The 17,277-nt window shown below is 50.9% G+C and overlaps 1 protein-coding gene across 1 annotated transcript; it reads left to right on the forward strand.

Moving 5' to 3' along the window:
* The first annotated feature begins 314 nt into the window (after nt 1–314).
* Nucleotides 315–3,599, forward strand: FOXI3 (forkhead box I3). Its single transcript, XM_085059905.1, has 2 exons — nt 315–1,071; nt 2,199–3,599. The coding sequence occupies exons 1-2, from the start codon at nt 372–374 to the stop codon at nt 2,786–2,788; spliced, it is 1,290 nt and encodes a 429-aa protein (XP_084916031.1). The 5' UTR covers nt 315–371; the 3' UTR covers nt 2,789–3,599.
* The last annotated feature ends 13,678 nt before the right edge of the window (nt 3,600–17,277 follow it).

A 17,277-nucleotide genomic window follows, 5' to 3' on the forward strand; every position in this document is an offset into this window, starting at 1 on the left:
CCGGGGGGTGGGTCCGGCTCGGGGATGCTGCCCCCGCGCCGCCGGGAGCCAAATCCCTGGCGCCTCCCGCAGCTCCCCCGCCGGTCCCTCCTCCACGGCCGCTCCCGGGGCCCGGCCTTGCCCCCCTCCGCCTCCCCGCCCGCCGCCGAGCCGCGCTACTGGCTGCTCGCTGCGCGCCGCCGCCGCCCGCCCAGCCCCGGCCCCGGCCGCGGGCGGGGAGTCGGGGCGCACGGCAGCGCCTATAAGGGCGCCGCGCCGCAGCCCCCCGGGAGTTTTTGGTCTGGGGCCACCGGGGCCGCGGGGCGGGGGGTGTCGCCGGGAGAGGACGGGAGCGGGGGGGAGCGCCGGCCGGCCCTGCATGGCCAGGGATTATGAGCGCCGGTGAGTTGCAGCAGGCGCAGCCCAGAGCTTCGGCGCCGGCGGCCGCCCCCGCGCCCCCGCAGCCCCGCAGCGCGCAGGAAGCCCCCGACATGGCCGTGTACTGCAGCGAGAACTTCAGCGTCTACCCCCAGCCCAGCCTTCACCCGCCCGGCGCCGCCGCCGCCGCCGCCGCGGCCGCCGCCGCCGCTGCCGCCGCCGCCGCCTCGTCGGGGCAGCGGGCGGGCGGGTACGCGCTGGGGGACTACGGGGCGCCCGCCAACGCCGGCTACCTGTGGGGCATGAACAGCCCCGCGCCCTACCTGCAGGGCCCGCCCGGCGCCGCCGCCGCCGCCGCCGCGCCCTTCCTGCCGCCCGCCTCGTACGGCTGCTCCCGGGGCGGGCAGCTCGTGGGTTCGCCCCCGGCACCCGGCTCGCCGTCGGCGGGAGGCGCGGAGCTGAGCTGGCTGAGCCTGGCCAGCCAGGAGGAGCTGCTGAAGCTGGTGCGGCCGCCCTACTCGTACTCGGCGCTGATCGCCATGGCCATCCAGAGCGCGCCCGAGAGAAAGCTCACCCTCAGCCACATCTACCAGTACGTGGCCGAGAACTTCCCCTTCTACAAGCGCAGCAAGGCCGGGTGGCAGAACAGCATCCGCCACAACCTCAGCCTCAACGACTGCTTCCGCAAGGTGCCCCGCGACGAGGATGACCCCGGTGAGGTGCCGCGCCGGGCGGGAGGGATGGCGGGGCAGGGGGAGCGGCGGGGTCGGACAGCGGCACCGCCGGGAGAGAGGGGCGGCAGCGTCCCCGTGGCCGGCGGGTCCCTTGTCCCCTCTAGTCGGGCGCTGTCCCGACAACCGCGCTCCCCGTCCCATCGGGGCTACCGCTATGATGCGACCGCGCTTCTGCATCACTTCTAGTCAGACGCTGTGAGGAGACCGCTCTCTCCCGTCCCCTGACCCGTGCACTGGGACATGACCATCCCCTTTCGCCCCAGCCATGCCCGGCGCTGCCCCGCGGGAGGTGTAGGCGGAGGCCGGCCGGCCCCAGCCCTCGCCCCGTCCCCGAGCAGCCCGGGAGCGCCGGTTGTGCAAGGCCGGGCTCCTTCGGCCGTGATTCACGGCTCCCCTCCCTGCCCGCCGCTGTCCGGCCCGGCCCCGGGGCACGGCCGGTGCCCGGGAGTGGGCGGAGGCGCGCCCGGACAGCGCTGGTCCGGCCCGGCGGGGTCGGGACGTGCCGGGCTGGAGCCGCTCGGGACGTTGTGGGGTCACTGCGCCCATCCCGGCCGTGGGCAGGGGGCGAGTGGGGGTAGCTGATGGCGCTGCAGCACCTCGCACCAAGTTTTGTGCCAAGGGCAGCTTGTCTGTAGCCCCCGCAGCTCAGTGCTGCTGGCCTGCTGGCCCCTCGGTGTGACTGAGCGTGCCAGCCCATCTCCATCAGCTTTTCTAAGAGCTGTGGCAGGGGCACTGCCTTGTCACCCACTGCTGAGATTACTGCAAGTGCCCCAGCTTCTGTGAGGCAGCCAGAGCAAGGCGAGCCCCTATCCATATTCTCTTTAGCCAGGTCTGAGGTAGAGGTGCAGATCTGGTTATGCTTTGGGATGGAGAGGTTCTCCTCTGCTATGTGGCATTAAGGTTCACTTGGGCACCAGAGGAATGGAGGTGGAAATGTCCTGGAGACAGGTTCTGGATCTATGTACTGGACAGCAGAGGGAGGAGGCACAGGTGCAGGAGGATGTGGATTCTGTGCCAGTTAGACAAGACATGGATGCTGCCTATCTGTCAGCAGCATCACTGTCGCAGAAGTTGACTTTCTCTCTCGTGTCTCCTGTTTTCCACCAGGGAAAGGAAACTACTGGACCTTAGATCCCAACTGCGAGAAGATGTTTGACAACGGCAACTTCCGTCGCAAGCGCAAGCGGCGCTCTGAGCCCAACGCCCCCGCCACCGCCTCTGCAGCCTCCTCTCTGGGGGGCCTGAAGGCCGAGGAAGAGAGACCCATCCCAGCCACAGGCAAACCATGTGGAAACAGCCCACCCCCAGAGCTGGACCCCTCACCTTCTGCCAGGGACCATCCCAAAAGCTCCTCTCCCTCCAGCATCATTTCATCCACCCCTAGCTGCCTCAGCACCTTCTTCAGCGGCATGAGCTCCCTGAGCGGCGGAGGCAGCCGGCTGACGGGGGGTCTCAGCAGTGACCTGCATCACAGGAACTTCTCTGCCGGACAGCTGAGCAGTGGCACTTTCACCCCTTCCAGCAGCTCTTCTCAGGAGGTGCCTTCCCCAGACCAGCTGCAGAGGGTCGCAGGACCTTCCCCTGCCTACTACAGCTCCTTCCACCCCAGCAGCGGCAGCCAGGGAGCTCAGTACAACCACTACTACAACTTCACAGTCAACAGCCTCATCTACACGCGGGATGGGACAGAGGTGTAGGGTGCTGGGGCGAAGGGAATGGGAGTTGCAGGTGCGCCTGGCAGCACGGAGGACCCAATGCGCTTTTGCAAACAGCATTTCAACGTGGACGCTTCCCGGGAGTTCTTCCAGGAAGATGGATCTTCTCTCCTTTCAAAATAAGAACACCCCCTTGAGCACCAGCAGAAGGCAGATGCAAAGTTTTTTTTCCCCCACCCTGGAAAACGTTAGGTGGTGTAGGTGGTTTGCCATCTAAATTCTGCAGGCGTGAACTGAGTTAATGTTTTCAGAGGTTTCTAATCCTGAATGTAGAACAACAAGTTTAAAAACTATAGCCATAAAGTGGTATTGGCAAAAGCCAAGCGTAGACATCCAGTGAGTCTTAGAAGAGAACAGGAAAAAAGAAATGAAGAGATTTCTTATGAAGTGCCTTGTACAATGTATTAAAAAAACTCTTCTGCCAGCGATTGCCTCTGTAAGCCCTTGCTTCTGCCCTGATCCTGCAATATGCAATGCACAGGGGGATACCCTGTATAAACACCCACCCAAAACCTCCTCAAACCCACGGAGGGTCTTCCTGTGTCTGGCATATTGTACAGCAGGGCTGTGTGTTGTAAAACAATCTTTTTTCCCTGAGCTTAGTACCAAAGATAACTCTAGCCATGCAGCTTTAGCACAAGAGTAAACACTGGGGTATTTTTATACATATTTGTACGTAATGTAACTCTTCTGTACATACATTTCTATGTGGTTTTATATTTGTAAATTATGCTCTGAAGCTGTACTTATTTATAATGTGTTTTAAACTTTGTTAAAGTTTATTTTACTTCGTTTCCCCTTTTTTTGTTTTTATTTGTTTTGAATTTTTTGTTGGTTTTGTTTTTGTTTTTAGTGTATTACTGAAACTTTTCAGGCTGAACAGCTGTTGGGAATAAAATATTAACAATTGTTAGATACTGGCCTCGTTGTTCATCAGTATGTTTGAAGTATTTTAAAACTCTGTGGGAGACAGATTTTTCTTTCACATCGTTTGAGATAAAAGGTGTAAAAATTTACAAACAATTTCATCTGCGCAGTGAGACAAAAACACCTGCTTTGCTCCCAGAGGAGACACACCTGAGCTGGTTTGCAGCTTCTTGGAGTCTCACTGTGCAGTGTGGGCACTCTTGGGTCTTTGTTTGTTTGTTTTTCTCAATGGTCTGAATTGCAACTCTCCTTTTTCAGCCGGGTTTGGTTAAAAAAAATAAAAACTTGCAACAGTAAAAGAGGCGGGACTGGTTCCAGCATGGTGCCAGCTAGCAGGAGGCTCAATCCCTTTTGCAAATCAGTTTCTCTAATGGGATTGCACCTGCTTACACTGTGTGCTAGTGAAGAGGTGGGAACCAGGCAGCTAGAGGGCCAGGCAGTGCTTCCGAGAATCCTTCCTGATTTCCTGCTGCTGGGAAAGGAGATTCCGTCCTGCAGTAGCCATTATGCTAAATAATCAGCCCCTCATTCCTGCCGTGTTCAGGAGCTGCTTGTTGGGGGCTGTGTGCTGTTAGAGCATAACTGTAAGTGTCTTCATGAGGAAAGTAGCATCAATAATGAAGTTAAGCATGAAATTGCAGCTGTTTAACATACAGGCATCTGCCGTGATTTAAGGCCATCCCTGCAGGCTATTCACAAAACAGAATAGTTGGCAGCGCCTCGGCACTGGCTACCTGCAGAACATACAGGGCAGTGATGCAAGACAAACCGCTGGCCTGATCCAAAATATAATGAAGCCATGACGAAACATCAGATGACTTCCATGTGCTTGGGATCGGGACCAAGTACTTGCCCCAGCACTGGCCAACCGCCCTTTGTGCAATCACTGAGACCAGTGGGCGGGTGGCAACTCCTGCCCCATCCCCCTCACCCCTTCCCAGCACTGATACCATCTTCCTGGCTTTAGAGGTAATTCCTCTCGATTTTAATTCCATCTCAGGTGATGCAGTGCCAGTGATAATGGGAGGGAAAGGGCAGACTGCCACTAGGAAAAAGACAGGGTGGTCAGTCTTGTCCCGCTCGAGTTCCATCCCACCAGGCGTGGAATAACTTTATTTGGAGTTTGGACTGCTTAGTTTGATCTAAAAGCAGCGGAGGGATTCCCAACACCTCTGAAATATTCAAACCCAGTCCCTAAGTAAGCCAGGAGCTGCATACATGTGCATCTAAGTGACCATTGCACCCCTTCTCCACTCTGCCAGTCTGCTCTCAGACCTTAGCAAGCGTTGGGCCAATGCAGGACACTCGTGTGTGTCCAGCTCATGTTCTTCCACCTAGATTTATTTCAGCATTTATTCTGTGTCACTTCTATCAGCTGTGTCTCTGCAGGCATTACCCATAAATGTTTGAGGATCCAGAATCAAAGGCAAATTCATGTTGCCACTTCCAACAGCTGTAGGTTTCTGCACAGCACCCATAAAGGTTTGCTTCTGAGAACCCCGAATCTGACAAATCTGTGGTGTTGGGTGGCCTGCATCTGGCAATGTGTCCTCAACAAATGTCCCATGCCTCAACAGACCTTGTGCCACACCAGCTGTGACATAGGACACAGGGACATAGTCAGAACCTGTCAGAGAAGGATTCACCCACCACAGTGCTCCAGGGATGGTGGTGGGCTCAAGGGAGGCTTTGGCAGATCTGACTGTCCCCAGTGCAGCTGTCCAGCTTATATAAACACCAAACCCTGCTTCTTCCAGGGAAAGCACATCCTTAGCTGGAGCCAGGGGCTGTGGTCCCTCCTGCAGAGGAGCCACCCCCACTGTGCTCATAGTAAAGGGAGTTTTGAGAGTAGAATTCAGCAAATAGACACCCAGTCTGCAGAGGAGACCAGTGAATGAGCTAATGGCAGCCTTTTAGGTTTCCTTTTGCCATTAAAAGAGACTTCTTTTTAGCAAATCTTGGGAGAGGGAGGGCAAAGAGGATTGAGTTTAATGAAAGGCATTTAAAAGCAGCAGGGCTTTTGTCATGGGTTTAGGGATTTACTGAGATTCCCCGATTGAAGGAGGGGGAAGACAAAGGCAATTAGCCTGCTGTCCCACCCTGAGAATCCCCACTCCCCTATAAATGCCAAGGCCATGCCTGGGCTGGCCAGCTCTCCATGACAATGAGCCTGTTCCCGGGCTAAGGTGATGGCCCAGAAGCCCGGGGCATAGCCCAGTCCCAACAAGTCAGCCAAAAACTGTCCTTCCTTAGGAGAAAGGCTCAAACTTCAGGCCTCCATCCTCTCTGCTGTGGCAGCCATGGGGATCAGCTTTTAAAATGTGTCCCTCACAGAACTTCTGGCTTTAGGGGAGCAGTGATTTCACACAGATTAGCTGGTCGCACACAGATCCCAGCCGCTGGTCACTGAAGTTAAGCATCCCAAGAAGTCTCATCTTTGCTTGTTTTTTCCACTCTATTCAGGCATCCAGAGAGATGCCATCCCAACCGTGGCACTCGATATGAAACCACGGTTGTGCTGATGACCACAAACACAGCTGCCTAGCACCTCTGCAACACTCCCAGCAGGGACTGCGGCTCTTCCAGCACGCACAACTCCCCAAAAAAGGCATTCCCTGCTTGAAAAGAAGCACTGTCCAGAGGCACTTCAAGAGCTGCGTTGGATCAGTAACACAGATGCTTTCTAGCTCCTACGTGTGGCACTTCTCCAGCACGGGGTCGTTGAGCTCTGCTCAGCACTGGCCTTATCGACCTGCCAGGGAAGGTTGGGCAGGCACCACTGCAGGTCTGCACTTGAGCTGCTCCGCAGTACAAAGGCTCTGCCAGTACAGCTGGATCAGCCCAGTCCCCTAGAGGAGACCCAGCTCCCATCAACAAAGGGAACTCTTGTGCCAGTAAAGTTAAAACCCCCACCTCCAGGAGCAGCAGCAGCAGGGTTGCGGGGCGGTGGGAGGGGATTCCAGAGGCAGAACGGAGCCATCCGCGCTGGGTTTCATCGCCCGCCAACTCCTTTAGAAGTGGGGCTTCAATTACTGCCACTGGCCATGGATTGTGGTTTGCTTCTCCTCTGAAGGAGGAGGCTTTGATTTGCCCTGTCGCTCACCAAGTCCGTGGAATTTGGCCACAGTGTGTTCTGCCTGTACAGAAGGCTTTATTGCCTTTTTAATATTTCTTTTAATGCTGATTAAGGGTGATTTTCCCCAGAAATTTTTAGGAATAATTTAAATGATACGGCAGTGTTCTAGGAAACTACAGGTGTCCTGCCCTTACCCTCTCTGTATTTCTAGAGATTAAAAAAACTTCATTAGACTTCTTGAGATAAGGCCCTATAAGCCCTGCAGATCTCACCTGACTTTGAGTGCAATGTACATAAATTCTGCCCAGCTCAAAAATGGAAGCTGATCCTGTCAGTCTCATCGTGATAGCACAGAAAATAAGAGGGACCAAGACTCATTTTGTAGCTTGACCAAAGAGGGTCAAGATGAGAATCAGGTGTGGCTGATAGAACATAGGTGGCTGACACCTCAGCTAGAAATAGCTGTGCCAGATGGAGACTGCAATTATTGGGAATTTCTGATTTCTCCATACACCTTGGGGAGAAAAAAGACTACTTTTATTGCCCTGTTTGAAAATCCCTTCAAAACTAATTTTTTGTTCCCAATGCTTTTTTTTTTTTTTTGGTTGCTGAAAGGAGGAAAACATGGATTTACCTTTTCTTTTTCATCCTTTTTGGCAGAAATCTGCATCAAGCTGAATTTCCGCCCCTGTTCCCCCCCCCAACATTTTCTATTAAAAAGAAGGTTGATGGAATGTTTTTGACCAAATTACTGAGCGCAATATTCACCTGGGTAAGGTGACGAGAATTTGCCCCTCAAGGAATAACTGAAGTGTAATGTAAAACATCAAAGGTGTTATTTTTTTTTTTACCTTATACCTGAGCTATCTCTGAATCATATCAAATAATCTTCTCGTTTCATAACACCATACAATGCAGGCTAAAAGTGTATGTGATCTGCTTTGTGTACTGCTGAATGGATGATTAAACTGTCTAACCTGAGGGATAGTCATCCAGGGCCTGCCTCAAACACAGTGAAGTCAGGGGAAAGACTCCCACTGACTTCAGAGGGCTTTGGAGCAAACCCATAATCAGCCAGGCTCTCATATATTTCAGGTTGTGCCTATGAGACTGCCTGGGGACACATAAAAGGAGCTAAAGATTGCACATTTGTGAAATAAGAGTTGTAGGCCTGATCCAGGCAATTGGCTGCTGTAAGAAATCAGAAGTGTCTCCCTGTCCTCCCGGGTTCCTCAGATCATTTCCCCTTTCCTGCAGCCCATTGTGTCTGGATTTATTGACAAAGCAAAGCTCTCGCCGTGCGGCTGATCCATGTTTGCAATAACAGTGACAAATCAGGTCAGGACTGATGCTTAACCTGCCCTGGGACCCTTCAAGGGGTGCTGATTTTATATCTAATTAAATAGCGGAGCTGAGCTGGGCCATTTCCCTCCCAGGCTGGTTTGGAGGGTGGCAGAACCCACACCTCACCCCACCTCTTCTGATCCTGGAAGACACAGGGATAGTGCCTCAACTCCAAAATAGTGGAGGGAGTCAAAGTGAACACAGAACAGAACCAAGCTTGGGCTTCCTTCAGCAGAGGGGATGATACTCAAATGGGGATAAATTGCATTTCCTGTGTGTGGAAATGACATCTACACTCAGGTAAGTGCTCTTCCAGTCTAGACAATGGACATCTAATGAAGCTGTTGGGCAACAGGTTCAAAGCAGACCAGAACAGGAGGTGCCTTATAGGTGACAGAGACACCCTGGGGACCTCCTTGCTTCAGGAGATTTGGTTTTACCCTAAAGAGAAAAAGCTGTGTAAGTTAGGGCAGACAAGTTGCTCTCTGCAGGTGCCTATTTCTCTCCATGAAAGGCCAGGGAAGACTCCAGGGAAGACTGAAGAGCTACTTTAGGCCAAGCTTTTAGACTCTCTCCAGGGCAGGAATGCTTGGATATCTGCAGATATCCAAGCATCTGTCATTTGGAGTCTTGTATCTGTTTAAAATAGTACCATGACCACCAGAGATGGACGTTTCAAAGCAAGACACAGCCCTAATCCATAAGTGAGCATCCTTTGTCATGGCAGAAGAAAGTTCCTTTGAGGTGGGATAGGAAGTTTTGATGAGCTTTTCTACCCTGCTTATTTTATTCCTGTTCCCACACTGCTGTAATCAGTACAAGCACCTTCCAGCGATGCCACATGATCAGTGTATTCTCTCTTGCCTGCTGCAAGAATTGTTCATGAAGTGTAAATATTTTGGGTTTAATGACGTGCTGAGCCACTTAGATACTCACAAGTTGATGGGATGGAAAGGGGTTCACCCAAGGGTGCTGAGGGAGCTGGTGGAAGAGCTCACCAAGCCACTCTCCATCATTTATCACCATTCCTGGCTCACTGGGGAGGTTCCAGCTGGAGGTGCCAATGTGACACCAATCCACAAGAAGGGTAGGGAGGAGGATCCAGGGAACTCCAGGCCTGTCAGCCTGACCTTGGTGCCCCACAGGAATATGGAACAAGTCTGATCACACAGCACATACAGGACAACCAAGGGATCAGGCCCAGCCAGCACAGGCTTAGGAAAGGCAAGTCCTGCTTGACCAACCTGATCTGCTATAATGACCAGGTGACCTGCCTAGTGGATGAGGGGAAAGCTGTGGATGTGTATTCGTGGACTTGAGCAAAGCCTTTGACACAGTCTCCACAGCACACTCCTGGAAGAGCTGGCAGTCCATGGCTTGGCCAGGTGCCCAGGGAGGTGGTGGAGTCACTGTCCCTGGAGGTGTTTGAGGAAAGACTGGAAGTGGCACTGAGTGCCATGGCCTGGTTTGACATGGTGGTGTTGTCACAGGATGGATTCTATGATCTCAGAGGTCTTTTCCAACCTAATTGTTTCTGTGATTCTGTTTTCAGGGAAATACTGTTTCTTATTTACCCAGTCTGCTCTCCTATTCTCCTAGTTGTTTGTGAAGGGCAGCCCAGCAAGAGATGGCAGGAGGTGAGAGTTGTGGTGCACTGAGATTTGCAGTTCCACTGTCCCCAGAACTGGAGCAGCAGTTTTGAAAATGTGAGCTCAAATCATGATTTGATCAGTAACATCAAAATCATCAGATGTCTCAGTGGCAGACTGTTGGACAACCTTTTCTGGGCAACGGGAGAGCAACACTCCTGGAAGAGCTGTGGTGAAATGCCCTGCTGAAGCTTCATTAGGGCCCTTCATTGGACCAGAGCTCATCTTCAAGCTCAGGGGAAGAGATTTACATCCTGGTTAAGACAACAGGGATTTGTAGCTTTCACACAAGTTAGCAAGTGAAAATGGACCACAGTCTCTTCAGCCAGAGCTCTGAGCTCATGGGGAAAGGTAAGAGGGGACTTTGTCCCTCCTTGCATGTAAACCCATGTGAGCTGATGGGGAGCAGCTGGGCTCTGGAGCTGAGGCAGTGTGTGACTAAACATGGGTATGGGTTGTCAAAAGATAACAAGAGCTGTCATACTTGGGTGGAGAAAAAATTAGTGTCTTCCTCCTCTCCAACATTTGCCATTTATCCTTGGCAGCACAGCAGGGAAGCAGACCTGACAAGAAACCAAGGAGACCCTTCAAGGAATCAGGGAATGTGTTTATTACAATGAAACAAGGGACAGCATTTATTTTCACCGTCCCTGGCAGGGAATATGTGAGCAGTGGGGAGACTACAGCAATGAGCATGTCATGAATGTTAAGGTCATTTAGCATAACTCTGAATGCTGGTTCGTTCCAGACAGCAGCTGCTCGTCACAGTGTGAAACCTCATTCCCTGCCCCGAAAAGGTGACAATCCAAAGAGACAAGGATGACTGAGGAAGTGTTACTGGCCCTGTTTTACTGCAAGGGGTTAAGGAACATCATGGGAAAGTGATTTGTTAAAGGTCACACAGAGCTGTGGCAGAGTTAGGTGTCAAATCCATGGTTTGCAATGCCTCCATCACTAAACTGTCCCTGCTGAGTCAGCCTGAAATGCTCTGGCATGGCTCCAAACTCATCCTTCCTTCATGCAGTTACAGGAAAGCCCAACAAATCCCAACATTTCTTGCCTAAATCTTATCTATAGTGGTTTTACACAGATGCATGGGTGCTGCTGGGGGAACATTGGCCCTTGCCTAGGAAATTCTTCAGCATTTAATCTTCATCCCTCCAAACCCCACAAATGATCTGCACATACAGGGACTGGTTCTCTCCCAAGGGATTTCATAGTGTGTAAGGCCTGATCTTAACAACGAGACAACTGGAAATGTGCTAAACCTGCCATAAATAATACCAGCAGTGAGAGCTGGTCTATATATCACTGGTATAAATCCTACTCACTGAGAGCTGCAGTGACCAGACACTTGTGATCCCATTCCACACATTACAAATCTGGCCAGGTTTTGCAGTGGGAATGTTTTGTTTGCACTCCACAATATTAGAAGAAAGAGTTAAAATGCCTTATGAGCTGAATCCTGCTCTGGAGATCTGATAATCTAATTACAGCAGTTCAGGTCCCTTCTCTACCCCCAGTGCAAACATCTTTGCATGGAGGAGTGATTCCAATCTGATTCCACCCAGTCTGAGCTCTGTCCAAGCAGCAGCCTTGCTTGCAATTGTGCACCCCCATGTAGCCACTGCAATGCACTGAGAGCATCCATTCTTCCTGCTCCCAAGGGTGGAGGGACTTCTTTCCCCAGCTTTTGGTGGAGAGATGAGCTCCTGAACTCTGGTTTGGTGAAATGGTTTGGATGCAGGAATGCTGCATTCCTCCTTGCCACTGGCAATCTGTTTCCACTAGAGGAAACTGGATTGCCAGAGTCTCTGTGAGGAGGGTGCTGGAAGCAGGAGGAATTTTGACTTCTGAACTGATCTTTTTTCTCAGTCAAGTCACCATGACTGGATCCTCAGCTACTAGGAGGTGTTGGCTCAATAAGTCCAGGAAAACACTTCGATTTGCAGCAGAGGAATTGCCCCAGCTCAGGTCATGTCAGACACTCAGGTGTGACTCTCTCCCTGAGCTCGTCTGACTGTGCACAGCTATTTCCCCTGCTGCTGGCAGAACCTGGCCACCTCCCTCACACACAGACCCCCACCTGCAGACACGTGTGATCCACTGTCTTACCTGCAAGCTGCATCCTGCCCTCCTGCCCACCTACATGCCTGGCTGTCAGATCCTCACCAAAACTCCCCAGCTCTTTCTAACAGTGGGATTGGTTTCACCAGCTTCAGGTGTTTCCAGCACAGAATGTCAGATGTCTACATCTGAGCTAATCACCCTTTGAACTGACAGAGAAACTTGAGCAATGCACCTGTCTTTTTTTTTTTTTTTTTTTTAAGGTTTTTCTTCAGGAATGGATTAATTGGACCCTAGTTCCCTACTGCCAGTGGAGAGATTTCCTTGAGTTGGCTTAGTTTCCTCTCCACAGTACAATAAATGTGATTAAAGTCATCAAGGGCATGAAGGGCAGGGAAACAGTTGTACTTCATCAGGCCTGGCCTTCAGACCATGCTGCTGCAAGGTGGGAGATGCTGGGGGAAGGAGGGGTTAACCAAGATAAGATAAACTCATCAGGAACCATTCACTCATTTCACTGCCCATGGAAGATGTCCTTTTCTCCTTTCACTCCAACACCTCCAGGAGCCACTGTGTTTCTCTAATTGTTGAAGGAATGGGGCCAAGTCCCTCTTCTGATGCAAATTCCCTTGGATGCTTCCTGCTATTCACAATATGGACAACTTCATTTTCTCTGAAAGCAGCACAGGGAGCCACGCTGGGCACAGGGTGACTGACTGACACCGAGAAATGGAATTCAATGGCTCAGATTGTGAAATGCTGCTCAAGCAGTGAAGAGGAACAGCCCACATGGATCCTAACCAGGGAGTTGTTGCAGTTGTCTTTCCCTGGAAGGATGCAGGCAAGTTTATCTTCTGCCCAATGCAGGTTTTCCACTGGCACTGCTGCTTGGAGTCCATCAACACCAGTCTAAAGAATTGAAGGGGAAATCTTCCTTCCTCCTTGCCAGGGGCCAGTGGGGGCAGAGTCCTCTGTGTTTTCCTCCACTTTCCTCAAGGTTTCCAATCAAGTGGAGAAAGATCCTCCCAAATTATCCTTTCACATTGTGTTTTCAAAACCTGTCTGGGGTAGAAAAATCAGGATTGGGCACACCAAATAAAATTTAGACTTAAATCCCTTCTGGGTTACCAAAGCTTTTTCCAAATCTTAACTGCATTTCTAGTTGTCCTGATACCTGCATTGAAATGTACCATATGCGTTAATTTTAAATTCTTTTATTTTCCCATAATCTTCCCAAGTTTTCCTGTACTCAGGCAGTAAATCCAATTAGGTTCATGGGTGTTAATGGAGAGCCAAATTTAATTTTCAGCTCCAGACATTCTTTTTCTTATTTTTCTTTCCTTTATTTTTATACTTTAATTATTTTCTTTTTTTTTTTTTACTTTTTTGGTAGTTTTTTCTTCATCTTTTTCTTCTTTCTTATTTCTATTCCTTTCCTCCTCATGTCTTCTCTCTCTAACCCCTTACAGAAGTTATACCAGTACCTGGACTCTGCTTCTCTGCACGTTCCCCTTTCTTGTGTAGGCTGAAACTGCTGGAGGTAGAGGTGTGGCAGCGATGTTTGATCTTATTTCACATTAAAACTCTTCCACTGAGGGCTGATCTCCCCACGCACACCTTCACCTTGAAGAGCATCCTACTCTGTCAGTGCTCTGCGGGAACCAACAGGCAGGGTAAGGCAATACCTGTTGTAAGCAGGGCTGGCAGCTTACAGTCAGTCCTCCTGCCATCCCCACAGGGCATGAAATCTGTAGCCTCCTCCAAAATAAAGGTGAACGTGATGGCACTGCCTTTAGACAGTTCATGCCTCAAAGCATATTCTGGTTCCAGCTGAGGATGAAACCTCACCAGAGCCAGGATTTTGCCTGTGCAAAAAATACACAGGATACTCCCTCTGAGGAGTATCTTGGAACTGCCTGTGTTGTCTCTGTTCCTACGAGGGCAGAATTAGGCAGTGGAGAGCACCTTAGTCTGCAGCCTTTTGTCTTCCCAAATGCAAATGGATGGGAGTTATGCAGTGACTGATTATTTAAAGCAGAGAGGCACTTGCTGTGTGTTAGGGACTGACGAGGATGACTCAGGTGAGAGGAGCTGCACTCCCTGAGCTGGCAGGCAGGCTGCAGGATTGTCACTGAGGCACTCACTGACACCTAAGCAACTCCTTCCGCCGTGTCACTGTAGCGTTACAAACACTGAATAGTTTCCTCACAAAATGTTTTGTATGTCACTACATGGAAACAGCACTTCAGACCTGCTTTCTGCTGCCCATCACTGTGCCTGGTCACTTTAATACCCTCAGTTCTCACCTTCTGGAGCTCACAGGACAGCCCAGCCCAGCCAGGCAAGGTGCCCTATTGCAGAGCTGTCCAGGGGAAGCACAACGCTCTTGCAATCAGGTTTCCCACAGAACTTTTGGGCACTTGCCCCATGGTGGAGACAGCAACTCAAAGGAGGAAAGGCTGGGAGAAGCAAACCTTGGAATGCTCTTTATGAGGCATGTCCATGCTGGGGACAGATCATGGAATCACAGAATGGTTTGGGTTGGAATGGACCTTAAAGGTCAACCAGTTCCAGCAACTTCCACTGGACCGGATTGATCAGAGCCCCATCCAATCTGGGCTTGAACACTTCCAGAGATGGGGCATCCACAGCTTCTCTAGGCAACCTGTTCCTGTGTCTCACCACCCTCACAGGGAAGAATTTCAGATTTTAAGTGGAAAAGCAGAGAAGTAAAAGCCCCTGCCTGTGCAGGATCACTTCATGGGGAGTATTTATAGCAAGGAAGGCAGGAAAGGTCCTGCCTGTTCCCAAGGCATGAAAAGGTCACCCAGCCTATCTGATCACAGGTGTGGTAGCTGGAGCAACCAGTCCTAGGTCTGGTCCCTGTAATGTTTTCAAGCTTCCCTTTGAATAGGGGAACTCCTCTGGGGTATTTCATGGGCTGTCCATTGGCCTGTGAAGGAACCAAATCTTGGTTCCTGTGGACACAGGTACCACCACCACCACTGGTGAACACCCAGAGATCAGTGCTTCTTCAGGCCCTCCTGCCCCAGGAGGTTGGACTGGGGTACTTGGACATGGAAAAGTCATGGACAGCTGTGAAAAAAAATCATCAAAAATAACTAAAAAAAGATAAGGAAGTGAGTGAGACACCCAGTGAGTGAGACACTCAGTGAGTGATTCAGTGAGAACAGCATTTCAGACAAGCCAGAAACATGACCAATACCTAGAGTTGTGAAGAGTCAAAGGGTAGGGATGAAATACAGAGGATTGTGTTAGTAGCTATGAAACTAAATACAATTGGCTGAAGGTGAATGGTTGCTCCCCAGCACCCCTATTTATGATAATTGTAAATACAGTACTTGCCAGAGACAGAAAATGGCCCACTGGGAAAACAGTGAAAGTTTCTGAGGAAGAGTGGCTTCTGTACCTGTTCCTACCTCACCAAATCATTTGGCATTTGACATCACCTCGATGACAAACAGCCTGCCATGTAGGGTGGTGTGTTCATCAGTGAGACTTGGTTAGCACCCCAATGTCCTTCCTGAGCTGAGGGCCCCAGAGCTGGACACAGCACTGGAGTTTGGCCTCACCAGTGTCCAGCACAGGGGGACAATCACTGCCCTGGTCCTGCTGCCATCCCATTGTTGATTCAGGCCAGGTGCCACTGGCCTCCTTGCCCACCTGGGCACACCTTGGCTCATGTTCAGCTGCTGTCAAACAGCACCCCAGGTCCTTTTCTGCCCTGCAGCTGCTGCAGCCACTCTGCCCCAGCCTGGAGCTCTGCAGGGGTTGTTGTGGCCAAAGTGCAGGACTCAGAACTTGGCCGTGCTGACCCTCAGACCATTGTCCTTGGCCCATGGATCCAGCCTGTCCAGGTCCCTCTGCAGAGCCTTGCTGCCCTCAGCACATCCACACTGACCCAACTTGGTGTCATCAGCAAACTGACAGAGGATGCTCTCGATCCTCTCATCCAGATCATCAGTAAAGAGATTCAACAGAACTGCCCCAAAACTGTTCCCTGGGAGCACCAGCTGTGACACTGCACCAGCTGGATATGGCTCCATTCCCCACTGCTCCCTGAGCCTTTCCATCCAGCCAGTTTGTCACCCAGCAGTGCTCCTGTCCAAGCCATGAGCAGCCATTTCCTCCAGGAGAACTCTGTGGGAAACAGTGCCAAAGGCTTCCCTAAAGTCCAGGCAGACAACATTCACAGCCTTTTTGTCATTCACTTAGGGTGTCACCTTGTCAGAGAAGGACATCAGGTTATTCAAGCAGGACCTGCCTTTTACAAGGCCACTAGAGGAGTCACTGCTACCTCTAGACCCTATCTCAATTTAACTGAAATTCATCTTGGACATTTCTTTTCTCTGGGTTACCTCGAGGGTGACTCTGCCCTATTCATATTAGGCGTAGTCCTACCTGTGGAATATCCCAGTTAGCTTTGGCTCTGAGGTCATGGCACAGTGACAGTGTAGTGCCACCAGCATCCCAAATATCCTGTGGCTGGATAACATCTGGCCACAGCCAATTCCCACAAGGACATGTGACATAACCTGGACATAACCTGAACATGCACCATGATGGCTGGGTACCCACATCTTCCCCTGCTCCCATGTCCTGCCACCATAAACACAGATAATCCCCAGCTCATGCTCAATCACTCCTTCTGAAACCACTTCATGGCCTTGAATTTAAGCTCTGCTTTATGACCGAGGGAGCACAATCCTTGCAAAGCCCCAGTAATCATAATACGTGGAGGCAGAATTGATACATGTGGGCTTTTTCTATCACTCAATTAAATGGTTAGTTTATGCAACATGCCGTCTTTTTGAATCAAAGCTGGGTCACTGTTAGGCTGAGGTAACATTAATTATTTTTCCGCTTGTCGGATCCCATGAAAAGGATGTGAAAATGGCCTGTTTATGAAAGAGTGCGGGCAAAGGCTGTGAGCTGATTATGTCAAACATATTCAAAGCTTCCTCTGCAAAAGGGATTGTGATCAACAAAGCATAGCCCACACCTGCACCCATTTCACAATGAAAGTTGTTAGGACCATGGGGGAAGAGAGAGGTTGTATTAACCCTTTTGGGGAACAGGATCCTCCACTGCAGGATTTGCACACAAGCACAAAGTTGCTTTTCTTATTGCCTCAAGAGGATCCCAAGAGCATTATTCCAGGAGGAAAACCAGTCTTTCCCACCTAACTTTTTCCATGCATTGGCTTTTCTAAGCTGTGTAGAACCATTAGATGGATGCATTTCCTCCTGCTCGAGCTCCAAGAAAAATTACAGAGGAGATTTGTCTGTGCTGGAAGAGCAGGGAAGCAGTGCAAGCTCAGACCCCAGTCCCAAAAATTCTGTTCAGGGCAATCCTGGCACCCTCAGGGCAAGTGCCTATCACAGAGA

The sequence above is a fragment of the Lichenostomus cassidix genome, chromosome 4 (genome assembly GCF_008360975.1).
Source record: "Lichenostomus cassidix isolate B80296 chromosome 4, HeHo_3.0, whole genome shotgun sequence".
NCBI classification, from domain to species: Eukaryota; Metazoa; Chordata; class Aves; order Passeriformes; family Meliphagidae; genus Lichenostomus; species Lichenostomus cassidix.

Bases quoted from the DNA above. Each gene is read 5' to 3' on its own strand.
- FOXI3 (XM_085059905.1), top strand. From the start codon at position 372: ATGAGCGCCGGTGAGTTGCAGCAGGCGCAGCCCAGAGCTTCGGCGCCG. The intron at 1,072-2,198 runs GTGAGGTGCCGC...GTTTTCCACCAG, and splicing joins CCGCGACGAGGATGACCCCG to GGAAAGGAAACTACTGGACC.